Source organism: Misgurnus anguillicaudatus, chromosome 19 (genome assembly GCF_027580225.2).
Source record: "Misgurnus anguillicaudatus chromosome 19, ASM2758022v2, whole genome shotgun sequence".
Lineage (NCBI taxonomy): Eukaryota > Metazoa > Chordata > Actinopteri > Cypriniformes > Cobitidae > Misgurnus > Misgurnus anguillicaudatus.
In genome coordinates, this window is record NC_073355.2 from 15,783,197 (window position 1) to 15,798,832 (window position 15,636).

At 36.9% G+C, this 15,636-nt stretch overlaps 1 protein-coding gene across 1 annotated transcript; it reads right to left on the reverse strand.

The window, feature by feature from the left end:
- Positions 1–7,559: 7,559 nt before the first annotated feature.
- Positions 7,560–13,224, reverse strand: gper1 (G protein-coupled estrogen receptor 1). The gene is made up of 2 exons (XM_055189765.2): positions 13,045–13,224; positions 7,560–9,492 (listed from the first exon to the last, which is right to left on the reverse strand). The coding sequence occupies exon 2, from the start codon at positions 9,099–9,101 to the stop codon at positions 8,040–8,042; it is 1,062 nt and encodes a 353-aa protein (XP_055045740.2). The 5' UTR covers positions 9,102–9,492; positions 13,045–13,224; the 3' UTR covers positions 7,560–8,039.
- Positions 13,225–15,636: the final 2,412 nt, after the last annotated feature.

Sequence of the window (15,636 nt, forward strand, 5' to 3'; positions counted from 1 at the left end):
GCCACGCCCACGCATCGAATTGTGGGACAATGAAAATATCTCAGAGTCAGGAAGTAAACCAAACATTGGATTTGGACGTTAGGGTGACCATACGTGCCATTCTTCCCAGACGCATCCTGGCCAGGATATAGGGTTTATCTTCCGAAAGTCGTATTTGTCGACTGCATACATCATAGAGGATTATTATTATTACAGAAAAGCAACCATTACATTTTAAGGTAAGAATGAAACTACGATTGTATGTCTTATGTTTTTAACTGATTGGTATGCGATCAACAAATACGACTTCCGGAAAACGAAATCCTATCCAATAGGGTGACCATACGTGCCATTCTTCCCGGATGCGTCCTGGCCAGAATATTGGGTTTATCTTCGGAAAGTCGTATTTGTCGACCGCATACATCATAGAGGATTATTATTATTATTATTATTACAGAAATGCAACGGTTACATTTTAAGGTAAGAATGAAACTATGATTGTATGTCTTATGTTTTTAACTGATTGATTGGCATATGCGATCAACAAATACGACTTCCGGAAAACGAAATCCTATCCGATAGGGTGACCATACGTGCCATTCTTCCCGGACGCGTCCTGGCCAGGATTTCGTTTTCCGGAAATCGTATTTGTTGATCGTAGTTTCATTCTTACCTCAAAATGTAATGGTTGCTTTTCTGTAATAATAATAATAATTCTCTATGATGTATGCGGTCGACAAATACGACTTTCAGAAGATAAACCCAATATCCTGGCCAGGACGCGTCCAGGAAGAATGGCACGTATGGTCACCCTATCGGACGTGCCATTATGTTTTGGAATGATGCCTCCGAAGCCAACATTTTAGAGCTTTTGGATGCAGCCTGTCCCACAATTATATGTGTAGGCGTGCACAGGGAATGTGATTGGTCGAGCCTGGTCAACTTCGAAAAATAAAATGGCGGCCAAGAAATGACTTTAGCACAAATTGAGTGTAAATAAGGTTAGATTTTCACTTTTAATTGCATTTCTAGCAAGAAGTTAGTATTGTAGTTTTTAAATATGGGATTAGTTATCACGCTCCGTCTATATTTCAAACAGAATTCCTATGAAGTCTGTCCGAATGCGTTACTCAGTGCTGCCTTCATGCCTCTGAAGTTGCCAAAAGAGGCAACAAGTCAGCTGCCTAAGCTTAGACGCAGCCATAGTATGTTTCCAAGGAGATGCATTGCATTTTGTCACAATGCACATGCATCAAACATCTACGTACACGCATAAGTCAAATAAACAATACTTTCCAAGGCTGTGCGTTCGACCATGTGCACATGTTTATGTACATGTAAAAAAACAGTCTGTACTTCTGGCTTTATTGTATGCTCATATTTATTATGAAGTAGGCTATATTTGAGGTTTCAGTGGTTGTACTAAAGTATATTTATCGGTGGACACAGACAGTAAACAATAAAACCCACGAGACAGCAGGAGTTATGATAAATAGTTTCATTAAACCGCATCAAAGTTTAATCTCAAAGACCAATTGAGCACATGACTGCACTGGATCTCAATGACGTCAGACCCTTCAACTCTTGAGCCCCGATCCGGTTTCCAGCTGCACACATGCACTCTTCTCACAGTCTCTGTCCCTCACCTCTTGCTCTTTCTCTTTCCTAATCATCCCTTGTATTTTTATTCATATTGGGGCGCATATAAAATTGAACATCTCGCCCCTTTTTTTTCCCTGAGGATCGTCTATGGGGGTTCTGGGTTTTGCATGGCGTCACCTCTGCTGATCATTTCATCATTTTTCATTACATCACTCGTCTGCATCTTTCTACGGTGGTCACTATTATAAAAAACATCCTCGGGCTGTTCTCATTACATTGTCCCTGTTCGAAACAACCTTACCCATGCCCTATACATGTCTGTTTATCACACACGAGTCACCCAAGTCTGACATTGTCTGTATGCATTTATTAATTGTTTTTCATACAGTGGTTGCATATCTTTCCCAGGCTGGGTTGTCACAGCTGGAAAAACATTTCTTGATTTTACCAGACCTATTTATTTTGCTGACCACACCCCATGCTCTGGTGTATACAAACCCATCGGTCTGCACCATCACCAACTCAAGACATTGAACAATGTCTTTATTATGGTCTTTATTATGGTTATTATCTGCAACTTAAAGGAATATTCCATTTTCTTAAAAGAAAAATCCAGATAATTTACTCACCACCATGTCATCCAAAATGTTGATGTCTTTCTTTGTTCAGTCAAGAAGAAATTATGTTTTTTGAGGAAAACAATGCAGGATTTTTCTCATTTTAATGGACTTTAATAGAGCCCAACATTTAATACTCAACACTTAAAGGATTAGTCAATTTTCTTAAAAGAAAAATCCAGATAATTTACTCACCATCATGTCATCCAAAATGTTGATGTCTTTCTTTTTTCAGTTGAGAAGAAATTATGTTTTTTGAGGAAAACATTGCAGGATTTTTCTCATTTTAATGTCCTTTAATAGAGCCCAACATTTAATACTTAACTCAACACTTAACAGTTTTTTTCAACGGAGTTTCAAAGGACTTTAAACGATCCCAAACGAGGCATAAGTGTCTTATCTAGCAAAACGATTGTCATTTTTGACAATAAAAATAAAAATATGCACTTTTAAACCACATCTTTTCGTCTAGATCCGGTCGTGATGCGGCAGCATGACCCCACGCAATACGTCATGACGTCAAGAGGTCACAGAGGACGAACACGAAACTCCGCCCCAGTGTTACAAGTGTGTTGAAAGAGGACCGTTCGTTGTTGTATGTCAACTGATACTAATTAATGTCTTTGTGTCAGTTTATTGTTTACAATGGTCCGCAAATGTGCGTTTTATATATGTAACACGTGACCTCCCTACGTCACTATGCATTTACGTTAGGTCGCGCTGGACCGGACCTAGACGAAAAATTGTGGTTTAAAAGAGCATATTGTTTATTTTTCTTGTAAAAAATGACAATCCTTTCGCTAGATAAGACCCCCATGCATCGCCCGGGATCGTTCACAGTCCTTCGAAACTCCGCTGAAAAAAAACTGTTAAGTATTAAATGTTGGGCTCTACTAAAGTCCATCAAAACGAGAAAAATCCTAAAAAAAAATTCTCAAAAAACATAATTTCTTCTCGACTGAACAAAGAAAGACATCAACATTTTGAATGACATGGTGGTGAGTAAATTATCTGGATTTTTCTTTTAAGAAAATTGAATATTCCTTTAAGAATGGACAAAAACTGTAACTTGTGCAAAAACCAGACTCCAGTAAAATCTTAATTAAGTTTAGACTCAAATGCATTTCATCATATTTCACCCAGTTTGTCTTATTAATGAAACATTTTTGTGCGATCTATAACTTAATGGGAACAACCCCATAAACAAATTTCCAAACAACCAAGGTTGGGATTATTTTGCAACCCTCATTTCCTTTTATTTGTTTATGGCTGTTTTACTTGGGAAAGCATGCACTGTGTTTTTGAATGATTTTATTTATATATTTTTTTAGCCCTTGGCACAAGAGAGGGCTCACTCCGGGGAACAATATTGACTTCCTGTCACTGAGATGCTTTTGTTATTATAATGGCATAATTATTTGTGATTTCTAAATGTGAAAACAGTTCAAATGATATTCAAAGTTAGTTCTCATGCTGACATCTCATAATCCTCCGGTCGTACTGAAGATCCACAATATGTCAACCACTGTCTCTACACCCACAACGGATACTTTGATTGTAAATGAATTAGACATTTGTTGAATTACTTCCCGCTGTTCAAAGCAATCTACTGACAAATGTTTTTGATGGTAAGATCAGCATGAGGGAATTAAATGAATGGACATCATGGCTCTCTGGATGTTACTCTGGAGCAAGTAAACAGCACCAGTGGACCCAGCATTTCTGAAGCTTTGAATAATAAGTTTATATCCCTTCATGCACCCTGAACACCACCTGCCTACTGACTCCATTCGCAAAGAAACAAGAGCCAACACCTGGAGTTAGTGTCTATAACGCTTGCTTCAAATATGTTTAGCCTTGGATCTACTTTAATGTTTTCCTAATGATGTTTTCCACATTGTTAGAAAAATTGTCAAATATGTAAAGTGCAGTACTCTCTATAAGGTCCCTTTAGGTGTATACATTTTGTACCAATATGTACCTTTGAGGCACTTATATGAGCTCTTTATGTGCAAAGCTGTACTTTTTGAAAAGGTAACGCCCTAGTGGGGTACGTATTTTGTCAACTACAGTATGTGAATTGTGTTTCTCAGACATCGTTGCCATTACTGTTTGTTGGGCTGGGTCATATTTTACATTCTGTAAAATTGTACAATGTTCAATTGGCAGATCATTGGGCTGCAAACAATTCTCATGAATTGCATATAAATAGCACACCTTTTGAAAAGTCATGCTTTACATAGTCATGCATACTGTATGATACGCCAGCTCTACCATGCTTTATACCATGCATATTTCGTGTCATTTTATGTATTTATTTATTTATTTATATTTTTAAACCATTGTTGCTTGGAGTTGGGGTTAGAATTGGGGTTTGGATTAGGATGTCATTTAATGTATAGGTCTCTTCATTTTATGTCTATTTTTAAACTATGGTTGCTTGGTGTTGGGGTAATAAAACAGAAACCAATAAATAAAATGACATAAAAAGATGCATGGTATTAAAGGAAAACACCACAGTTTTTCAGTATTTTACTATGTTCTTACCTCAACTTAGAAGAATAATACATACCTATCTTTATTCAATGCGTGCACTTAATCTTTGTACAGCACGTCGTGAATGTGTTAGCATTTAGCCTAGCCCCATTCATTCCTTAGGATCCAAACAGGGATGAATTTAGAAGCCACCAAACACTTCCATGTTTTCCTTATTTAAAGACTCTTACATGAGTAGTTACACGAGTTAGTATGATGTCACAAAATAAAACGTGGCAATTTTTAAGCGGATAAAAAATGAGAACTATATTGTATGGCAGAAGAGCCATACGACCTTGGTGCAGTAATATTTACAGTAGTAGTTTACAGTAGCACCTCAATGCAGAACACGACATCCAGGGGGCGTTGTTGGATTCAGATCCAAGGGGCGGAGCTGGATCCATATCCAGAAATCTCTTTCCTCTGCATTTTGATTGGTCGGCCGTTTTACCACAAGACATGTCATACACGTGTTGTTGCATTATCATTTCCGCATTGAGTCGTAACTAAATTAAGTTATTTTTTGACAGAAAAACGAACTTTACTTATGACTACAATAAGTACGTTTTTTTTTGCTATAATGTTTTGGAGTAAAACATTTCAGGTACTACGAGTAATCTTACCACAAGCAGTTTAATAGCTATGAATGTATACAGTATAAATATGCATAATTATTGACATATATATATGTAACTGCAGTTGGTTTGTTTTGATTTAAACCTTCATAACTTAAAAAATACAGCTAAGTAGCACCATAAAACTAAATAATAACATGATAACATAATAATAAACATGTTTTGACAAAAATGTAAAACGAAACTCTTCATATATATAGTACTTCGACTCGGCGCAGTAACACCCTCCCTCTCCCATTATGAGAGTGAGAAGGGGAGCGGACTTTTCAGGCGAGTCGAAGTACTCCCAAAAGTGCTATTACGCCATAAAATATAGTTCCTCTTTTAAATCCGCTTAGAAAAGCGCTACGTTTTATTTTGTACCACCAAACTTGCTCGTATAACTACTCGTCTTAAATAAGAAAAACGTTGATGTGTTTGGTCACTTCTAACTTTATCTCTAAATGGTACCATTGAATGAATGGGGCTAAGCTAAATGCTATTGAAGCGTCACAGCGCGCTCCAGCGCTTACGTGCACGCACACAGATGATAGAGGGATGTATCAACAATTCTTAGTTAAGGTAATAACATATTTTAATATTGAAAATGAGTAGACTATTCCTTTAAAGAAGCAACTGAAATGGGTATCACGGCGATGCAACTCGGCGTGCATGACGAGATGGATATAATTAGCGGTAGTTCCCAGCGTCTTTTCTGAAGCCGGAATCGTGGCTGCTGAATAAGCGGATGGACATGCTAGGCTCTGATATTTTTGAAGCCAACGTAATGGGTATCGTCGTGGATGAAGTTCACCTAACGTACAAATGGTAAGAGATAGTCTGACTGTATGACTTAATAAATACTTAATGTTGTGATATAAATGAAATGTTGTAAACATAGTAGGTGTTGATGTACGTTCGCTAACTCAGACTTAGTATAATCACAATGTTAGTGTCATTGTAGCGAAATAACTAGCAGTTCGGTCAGGCTGCTAAAGACGTCATTTCAACATACGTCACACGTTGCTCTGATTGGTCGTAGGTCTATCTAATTGAGTGCAGAGGCATTTTTCGGTTGAGATACGCCCCATAATCATAGCCCAATGGAGCGGTATCAGACTCAAATTCTGACTAGAATTGAGTATGACAACGTCAGGCTATACTCGTATAGGAATAACCATGTAATAGGTGGAATAATGTACAGCCAAGCGGGTCGCAAATAAATTCCTTCAGTGATACCACAGTGTCAGGAATGGGTCCCTTACCTCCCCTTACACCTAACTGTGATACTTTCTAAATTATTAATCTTTCTCGACTACATTATTAATCAAACATAGGCTTAAACTGATAAGAGCAAACGTTGGCGATCACAGGTTGCAAGTAATTGCAGGCTGCAACAACAGTGGAAAAAATTATATAAAGTGAGAGAAGTTGGATCTCGATCCAATCTCGCCCCCTGGATGTCGTGTTCTGCAGTGAGGACCATCTCGAAGTTTGTGCGAAAGGGGGAGAAGTCAGGACTGATGATGTTACTGCGCCAGAGGCCGAAGTGCTGCAAACTAAGTGCTCTTCCGCCATACAATACAGTTCTCATTTTTATCCAAATCACCACGTTTTGTGCCACCATACTTACTCATGTAACTACTCATGTAACAGTCTTTAAATAGGAAAAACATGGAAGTGTTTGGTGGCTTCATCCCTGTTTGGATCCTAAGAAATGAATGGGGCTAGGCTAAATGCTAACACATTCACAACGCGCTGTACAAAGATTAAGTGCACGCATTGAAAAAATACAGGTATGTATTAATTCGTCCAAGTTGAGGTAAGAACATAGTAAAATATTGAAAAATGGTGGTGTTTTCCTTTAAGTTAATGGGAAGGTCTGGCGTATCATATGCACGCAAAATTGGACTTTGGCATATGTATTGCACGACTTTTCATGTATGTGTGTTGCTCCGCAGGCAACACACATACTGATAAAGTCATATGCATTAAACCTCGTATGTCTCTGCGGATAAAAGTGTATGGCAAAAGCATGAATGTAAATATCTCTCCATCACAGTGAAGATTTCTACTATTAAAATAAATAAGCAGTCTTGAAACAAAACAGAACAAGTTGTCGATAAGTTGCATGCTCCATCAGTTTCAATAACATGACTATATGAACAAAAGAATACTGTAGTGTATATATAATAGAGAGAAGAGAAATGGGTAGCATGTGCTCTGATGTCTTTATTTGTTCCCTTAGGATGGGCTCATTGAGATTATAAAAGTCCTATAAAAGTCTTTGTTGTGTCAAGCCATCTCTACATATTTGCTAAAGAACTGTGCATCCTTGCATCCAGAGGTGAGTTTCTAAGTATTCCCAGTTTTACTTGTGCCAACATTAACAAAAAAACAAAGATTCTGCTTCTAAGCTTTGAGTCCCTCTATCACTTCTTGTTTCTCTTGAAAAGTCACAAAGTTTTGGAAACCTTCATGTAATAAAAAAAGAAAAATCACAAAGCTCTCAGAAATCTCACACGTGCCACGGGATAACCTCAATAGGTTGCCGTACGTACTGAACCAGTCCTAATATGTACTATTAGGTACAGATATGTGCCATTGAGATACTAATATGAACTCTTTAGGTGCAACGCTGTACATTTTGAAAGATATGTTGACCATTTCTTCTGACAGTGTGAGATTTCGGTTAAACTTCTGATTCGCCCCTAACGGGGATGCGCAAGTCCAGAGTGTGGTTACAAAAGCGATAAACAACTGACCAGTTGGCCTTCCTCTTAATAAAGAGACGCAACTTGTCCCTGAAAGTCTCTCCAAGGAAGCTGTAAATGATTGGGTTAAGGCAGCTGTTGGAGAACGCGGCCAGGTTGACGATGTGTCCGGACAATGGGAAATCGTGCCACAGCGTGGTCCCGATCCGCTTTGATGGGTCGGCCGTGCCTTGGAGCAACTGGATGCTGATGAAGACGTTTTCAGGGAGCCAGCAAATGAAGAAAACAAGCACCACCACCACGATCATCCGCAGGGCCTTCTGCCGGCGCGGCCACAGACCCCTGTGCTTCTGAGCCCGCATGAGAATGCGAAAGATGAGGGAATAACACAAACCGATGACGGAGAAGGGCAGCAGAAATCCAATGGTCACCTCGAGCCACTGGATCTCGAAGACGTTGGCGAAGCAAAAGTGCACCTCGCCGGTGTGCTGCGTCTGTACGATGGTAAACGGAAGCAGAGTCGCCAAGATGGACGCCATCCAGATGAGGCCGCAGCTGAGCTTGGCGTGCTGCATGGTTCGCAACGGGCTGCTGCTCACGGAGCTGGCGAGAGCGACGTAGCGGTCGAAACTCATCCATGTCAGGAAGAAGATGCTGCTGTACATGTTCACCTGGAGGAATAGCGACATGAAGGTGCACAGGACGGCGTAGTCGTAGTATTTCTCGTTCAGGTTGAAGACCTCAATAAGCGAGTCCGCCACCAGAATGAGGTCCGCCACCGCCAGGTTGACAAAGTACAGATCAGGGATGGTCATCTTTTCTGTATGGTTAAGGTTGACGACCAAAATGAGGATGTTCCCGATGAACCCGATGGGAAAAAGGAAAATGGTGTAGAGACAGGATAGAAACAGTCCGATGATGTAAAACTCATAGGTGTCTACGCTTTCTTTGACATCGGTTAGGTTGAAGTCATAAGTAGCGTTCAGCTGCTCGGTGCCATTCATGTAAATCTGAATCACAGCGGTAGTCTGCATTTCCATACTGACCAAGTCTGTGTTTCAAAGGGTGCAAATCGTACTACATACTTCATTGCCCAGTTCACTCTGCGGAGAGGATCCTTCATTTAGGCTGTTCATTTAACCGGTTCTGTCCATGTAGATCTTTTAAAGACACCATCCGAGAAAATTCAGCTCTTGAGATGAGGGGAGAAGACGTAAAGCAGCTTCTCCATTTTCAGGACAGTCTCTCAGCCATAGAGGCTGCCTGGACTTGTGTGATCCATGGTACCGAACACCAAGGGTCTTTCTTTAGGGGCCGTGCTTTCTTTTTCTCTTTTGCACACTTTGTTCCTCGCACGTGTTCAATCCGATGCAGTCTTGTCCTCGACAGTCCATGAGCATGATTTTCAGTCTGCCACCACTACTGTGACACCTGGGAAATGAAGGAAAATAGGATTTCAGAAATAGCACAGAGGTTGTAGTAAACATGACCCTGTCTGAGAAATCCAGACTTAAGTCTTATAATCTCATTTTGAGTTTAAGAGTTTGATTACAAATATTGATTTCACATTGGCTTTACTCAGTCAGTATTAGAGATATTAAGGTTATATTTTTACAGAATTTATGTTGGATGATAAATAAATGACTCAAGCTGGGTTTTCACAGACAGTGTCACATATATTTTTTATGACTTTGACTAGTTTTTTATTATGTGTTTTTTTTTTATATTATGTTAATATTATCGGATGGTGGCTTTCATAACAGTTTTTAATTGATTCCCTTTAGGAATTGAATGTGTACGGGCTTATTAAAATTCAAAGTAGGGTCTTAAACAGATGCATTGAACGGCCCTGAGCTAATTCATAGGGATAGATATAGGATCTAACTAGATTTTACTTACATAAGGAGAGGTGAACTGAATAGTCCCATATAACATATATTTTATTTTAAGTACATTATTTTTTGGGGATTTTGGAGTGATGGGTCAGCTGAAGTAGTGAATTGTGATGCAATGTAATAAATGTTCACTTAAGCAGAGTTTCAAATAATAACACAATCTCATTACATTAAACATTTTAGATGATTTTGACACAGTAGGAAGTGTTTAATGTCATTAATCTACATTACTCGTTATGTAATGGTTATTTGACATAATAAACAAATATAATATGTTGATAAGTAAATATAATATCAATACACTCTTAAAAGTAAAGGTGCTTAAATGGATCTTCACAGCGTTGCCATAGAAGAATTTATTTTTTATAATCAACACTTTAAAAAAAACATAAAGGGTCCAGAAATGGTCTCAAGCTGTCATTAGGACAGTATCCTTTAAAGCGGTCTTAATATGTAACATTTAGGTGCAGATATGCATACATTTGGTACCGATATGTACCTAATAAGAACTTTTTAAGTACAAAAGTTTACTTTTTAAAGGGGTACCGTCCCAGTGAAAAAAAAACGTTTTTTTCTTACTTTATTAATAAACTTTTTTCGCTACAAAGAACTTAAATGAAAACAAAAAGTTTCTTCGTATGTTAAAGTTTCTTTATAACCATTCAGCCAAAAATGATTCCTATATGGCACTGCAAAGCACCTTTATTTTTAGGAGTATAATATCAAGGTAAATTAGGTAAACAGATTTTGTTAGCAAATTTGTATGAGGTATTTTATGACAATTTTACTTTGTATTCAATCATTTGTACATTTTGGTACAATTTGCTTTGCCCCTATGTTTTTTTTCTGATAATCGTACGTTTTTGTATTTTGTACGTTTTTGATTCACTTCGTACAAATCATACGAATCAGCCAACTTGTAAAATACGCGCACATTTTTCAATGTTAACATAAGATGTTGTCTTTACTTAAACAATGACGTTAACATCACTTAATATTTTTAGTTTAGGACATATCCTTAGCGTATAAAATTCATTAAACTAAAACATTCAAGTGAAATGAACTTAAAATTATCAATACATATAGTATACTGAAAAAAATTATTCATTCAATTTACTCAATTTTTTAAGGTAAGTGGTTGCAATCAATTTATTTAAGCTACATTTAAACAAAAAAATATTAAAATAAAATAAAACAAAAAAACTTTTGTTTAAATGTAGCTTAAATAAATAAACCTTAAAAAATGAGTAAATTTAATGAATCATTTTTTCAGTGTAAAGAATACCCATAACCATTTGTGCCTGAATATTTTGATTATCACATAAATGTGATTTATGCTATTTTATTTTAAATAGAACATTTTTGAACTCAGTTAAGTGGAGATTAGTGGAGAATTGAAATGACAAATGATTTCAAGTTAAATCAATTTAAAATTAAGTGGATTGAACTTGCTGAATTATATTGGAATTACTATAAATTGTAAGTTAAATATACTCTTTTTTTTAAATTTAAGGGCAACAACTTTCCTACAATGTTTTTTAAGTAAATTTAACTTATCTGGGTTTTACAGTGCTGTGAGATCAGACTGATCAAACATGTTAAACGATGATCTCAATAAGTGTTAAATTAGTAGCAGAAAACCTTTCAGTGAAGAACTTGAACATACATCTTTGTAGGAATCCTTTAAAACGTAAAAAATTTTCATCGTTCCCATATCTAATTTACCAGAACCAAATATATGCTGTGCATCATTTTATTAACACCCAGGGTTACATAGATTTAATAATGAGAAACAGAATTAAACGTATTGGTTTAAGTGAAGTCTATGTGACCGGTCCCGACTCGAAATACTTTTGAAAGAATGAGCCCGGGTTCAGTTCCAAACTGTTCGGCATGCAGCAGAAAAGTTTAAGAAGTACTGCCAGATATCCAAAATTAGACTATTTATTTTTTTGGACTAATGTAGGCTTAGGAGCATTGTTGAGGCACTGTATGTGCTTTGGAAATAGACACAAAATCAAATGTAATCTTCACTGTGAAGTGACTGACTGTTTGCAATTTCTCACTCAATAAAAAAATGAGAGAAATATGTGTATTTGAATAAAATGTCACTTAACAGCTTCTGTCAATAATCTTCTCTTGGAAATATAAACACATCATTGGTTTTGAGAACCCATTATTGACCAATTTAAAAAAACGCAATAGTTTGCTTTCATTTCAGAAAGAACATAAACTGATCTGTATGAGAAATCAGGGACTGTAAATGTAAAAAAATGCAACGTACCATTTAAGTTTTGACTTGTGATTAGTTGAAATAACTTTAAGTTGAATTATTTTATGTTTTGTTAAAATATGCTTATATGATATCATTTTATATGCATAAAACTGTAATTCAAACTGCCCCGACTTCATTGCTGCATAATAGATAAAAGATATTTTTAATTACCAAAATGACACTCTTCCCAATTCCAGCTGTAAGAAATCTGTCATTCCTTATGAGAATCTGTGCATTTACTTGCAAGTCCGAGATGACATGAACATTAATAATTCATCGGCATATTCAGCGAAGCAGTCACATCAGCATAACTCAGGTCATTGACAGAAACATCCAAAATTTAGAGAGAGGCAACACATGAGAATATATCAACCATCAAAGTGCCCCTATCATTTAAATAAAATTTTAAGGTGTAGGCTGATGTTCCTAAAATCACTTGAAAAGTTCAGACTGGCTTATGCTGGTTGGTAATAGTTCATTTTTATAGTATACCTGGTGGACCACAATAACCTTTCTTTACCAGCCACACTTGTTTTTTGTGTGTTTCACAAATTAAATTAAGTCTGTTATAGTGTCAAAAAATGGTCCCTTGCTGTCACTGTACCTTTGCACCTAAAAAGTTAATATATAAATTGTACATATTAGGACCTTTTCAAATGGTACTGCCCCTGTGACAGCTTGGGACCATTTTTGACCATTTCTCCTGACAGTGTATACTTAAACAAGTATTGTGGCTCTTTATACTCTTTCTTATAAGTATTATTGAAATCCATCAAATTCCACATCATGAAGCCAAAAATAAAGGACACTCACTTTATCCTCGAGGATTTGTGAAGCAGTCAGCGTAGAGTTCGGCTGCCGTTGTTAAGAGCGCAGATTCATAATCCCTTAACCAGGACAACATCCACCATCTACACCACCTACTGCTAAAAGACGAGAACGAGACGATGCAAAACTGACGGGAGCTGTTGAGAAGATCCAGAGAAGACTATCACTACAGTCTCAGTCTTTTCTGGATACTTGTTCATTAGCCACCCCCCCCACCTGCTAGTCGAATCTCTCCTCCTCTTTCTCTCCTCTCTGCTCAGACTCCCAGTGTAGGCACATGCATGCATAGCGACAGATGCCATTGACAGCTATTTCACAGAGGACTAATCATTTCATCCCTCTCTTAGAGACCACAGAGACCTCAGTGACACTTATGCTTATTGTTGTCTTTTCACTTCAAAGAACGACTGCAAATTATCTGAGGCAGGCTGGTTTAAATAGACCAGACCTTAACTATGACTTCATCATCCACTCCAGTGATATTAGTTAGTTTTTTTTTACATACTCAAGATCACTTAAGATTCACATTTACATATTTGGCAGACACTTTCATCCAAAGTGACTTACAATGCATTCATATCGTTACATTTCACTGTAAAAACAAAGCTGCATTGCTGCGTGCAAGTTTAATTAAATTGGTCAATTGAAACTGCTGACTAGTATTTAGATAATTATTGTTAAGTTACGCAAAAACTTGATAAAATAAAAATTTTCCTACAGTGTGGGAAGCAGTGGCAGCCATTGACTTCTTTTTTCTAGGGCGCACGATGCGAAGTTCGTCACAACATGTATGTAGCCCGTCATGTGTGTGGTTCGTAATTTTAAAATATGTGTTCTGCGCGTCGAGCGATCTTGTGTGCATCACGTGTCTTGTCAAAATAAGTGCCTGCTGCAGATGCGCCTAAAGTGTTTATGATGAAAGAGACGCTCGTGTTTCCCAGATACTCGCATAATCTCATGCGTAATCAGAGTTAAGTGTTAAGTGAGTGTCTTGTGTATTTTGTGAACGTGAGCGCCTCTTTTATCATAAACTGTTTTGACAAAAACACGTGATGCACATGGTTCACATGACGCAAAAAACACATATTTTAAAAACACGAGCAACACACATGACACTCCAAACACATATTTTGAATTTGCGCTCCTCGGATGAGCAGTCACGAGCTGCCACTGGTGGGAAGTGAACTCATAACCTTGCAGTGCCAACACAATGCTCTACCATTTAGGAACTTTTAAGATGTTTTGAAGATGTAAAGTGCTGCTATTTTAACTACACACTACATGCTGCTGAGTATAGACCCAAATAAATGTCTCTCCAATCCTATAAAACTCTTTGTAAAGTGTTCATTAATAGGGATGCACAATATTGAAGAAAATGCTACGCAATAACTTGCTTAAAAATGCCATAAATCAATTAAAATTATATTAAAGCAACACTATGTAGTTTTTTAACCTTTAAATATTGTCTCTAAAATTATTTTAGTGATAGAACAACTTTTAACTGGACAAACTGTACTGTTGCTGCAACCTGAGCAGCCTCCTAGCTGCTACAAGCACACTCTGAAAGTGGCGGTGGAGGGTAGAGCACACAGCCCCGCCCCTCCCCCAGCCTGCAGAAGAGTGTCTGATACCAGGCACTGTTGCGCTTTTCAACCACATGGGGGAGCTGTAAGTCATTTTTACATGGAAACTACATAGTGTTGCTTTAAAATGTATTGTAAAACTGAGAATAACCAACATACCGTACATGTTTCATATTCTTTCTGGGAAAACCACACTCTTGGGAAAACTCTGGGAAAACTCACAGAAAAAAGTGCATTAAATGATCATTTATTTAAATACATTTAATGTAATTAATTTTGCACTTAATATGCACAAAATATGTCTTTAGTACTTCTTACGATAAACTTAAAAACATCGATGTGTGCTATTTTGAGGCAGCATTTACTGTAAAAAAAAAAATGCAGCATGAAGTTAAAACAACTCGGTTGTGCAAGGTAATTCAACCTATTTTAGGTTTTGGCTTAATGGGGCAATTATAAAATCAAGTAGAAATTGTTTTACTTAATTTTTTAAAAAGTTAAAGTAACATAAAATATATGTGGATTTGTCAAAAAATTCTGCGTATTTTAAAATGAATTTAAGTATTATTGGTATGTAGTATGACTTTTTTTTTAAGTGCACTGAAGTACTGCTGTAAAATCCAACTTAAAAAATAAGTTGGATTAACTTAAAAAAGTACTTCAACTGGTAAATAGTGAAAAAGTTCTACCTACATTTTCTCACTTTATGTAAAAAAAACTTATTTTTTTTACGTGTTACTAATTGAAATAATTTGTTTAAGTAGATCCAATATTCACTTTTTACAGTGTGAAGTAAAACTGTACTTAAGGGCTGGGTATCGATTCAGATGTTCCAGATCGATTCTATTTCGATTCACAAGCTATCAGATCGATTCGATTCTCGGACCGATTTTTATACTCTATTCTCAATTCAACTCAATAAATATAGATTTAATACAAATACTGTATTTATAAAAAAGAACAGTGAACATAAGTTTTCAAGGGTAATTGATAA

Bases quoted from the DNA above. Each gene is read 5' to 3' on its own strand.
- gper1 (XM_055189765.2), bottom strand. From the start codon at position 9,101: ATGGAAATGCAGACTACCGCTGTGATTCAGATTTACATGAATGGCACC.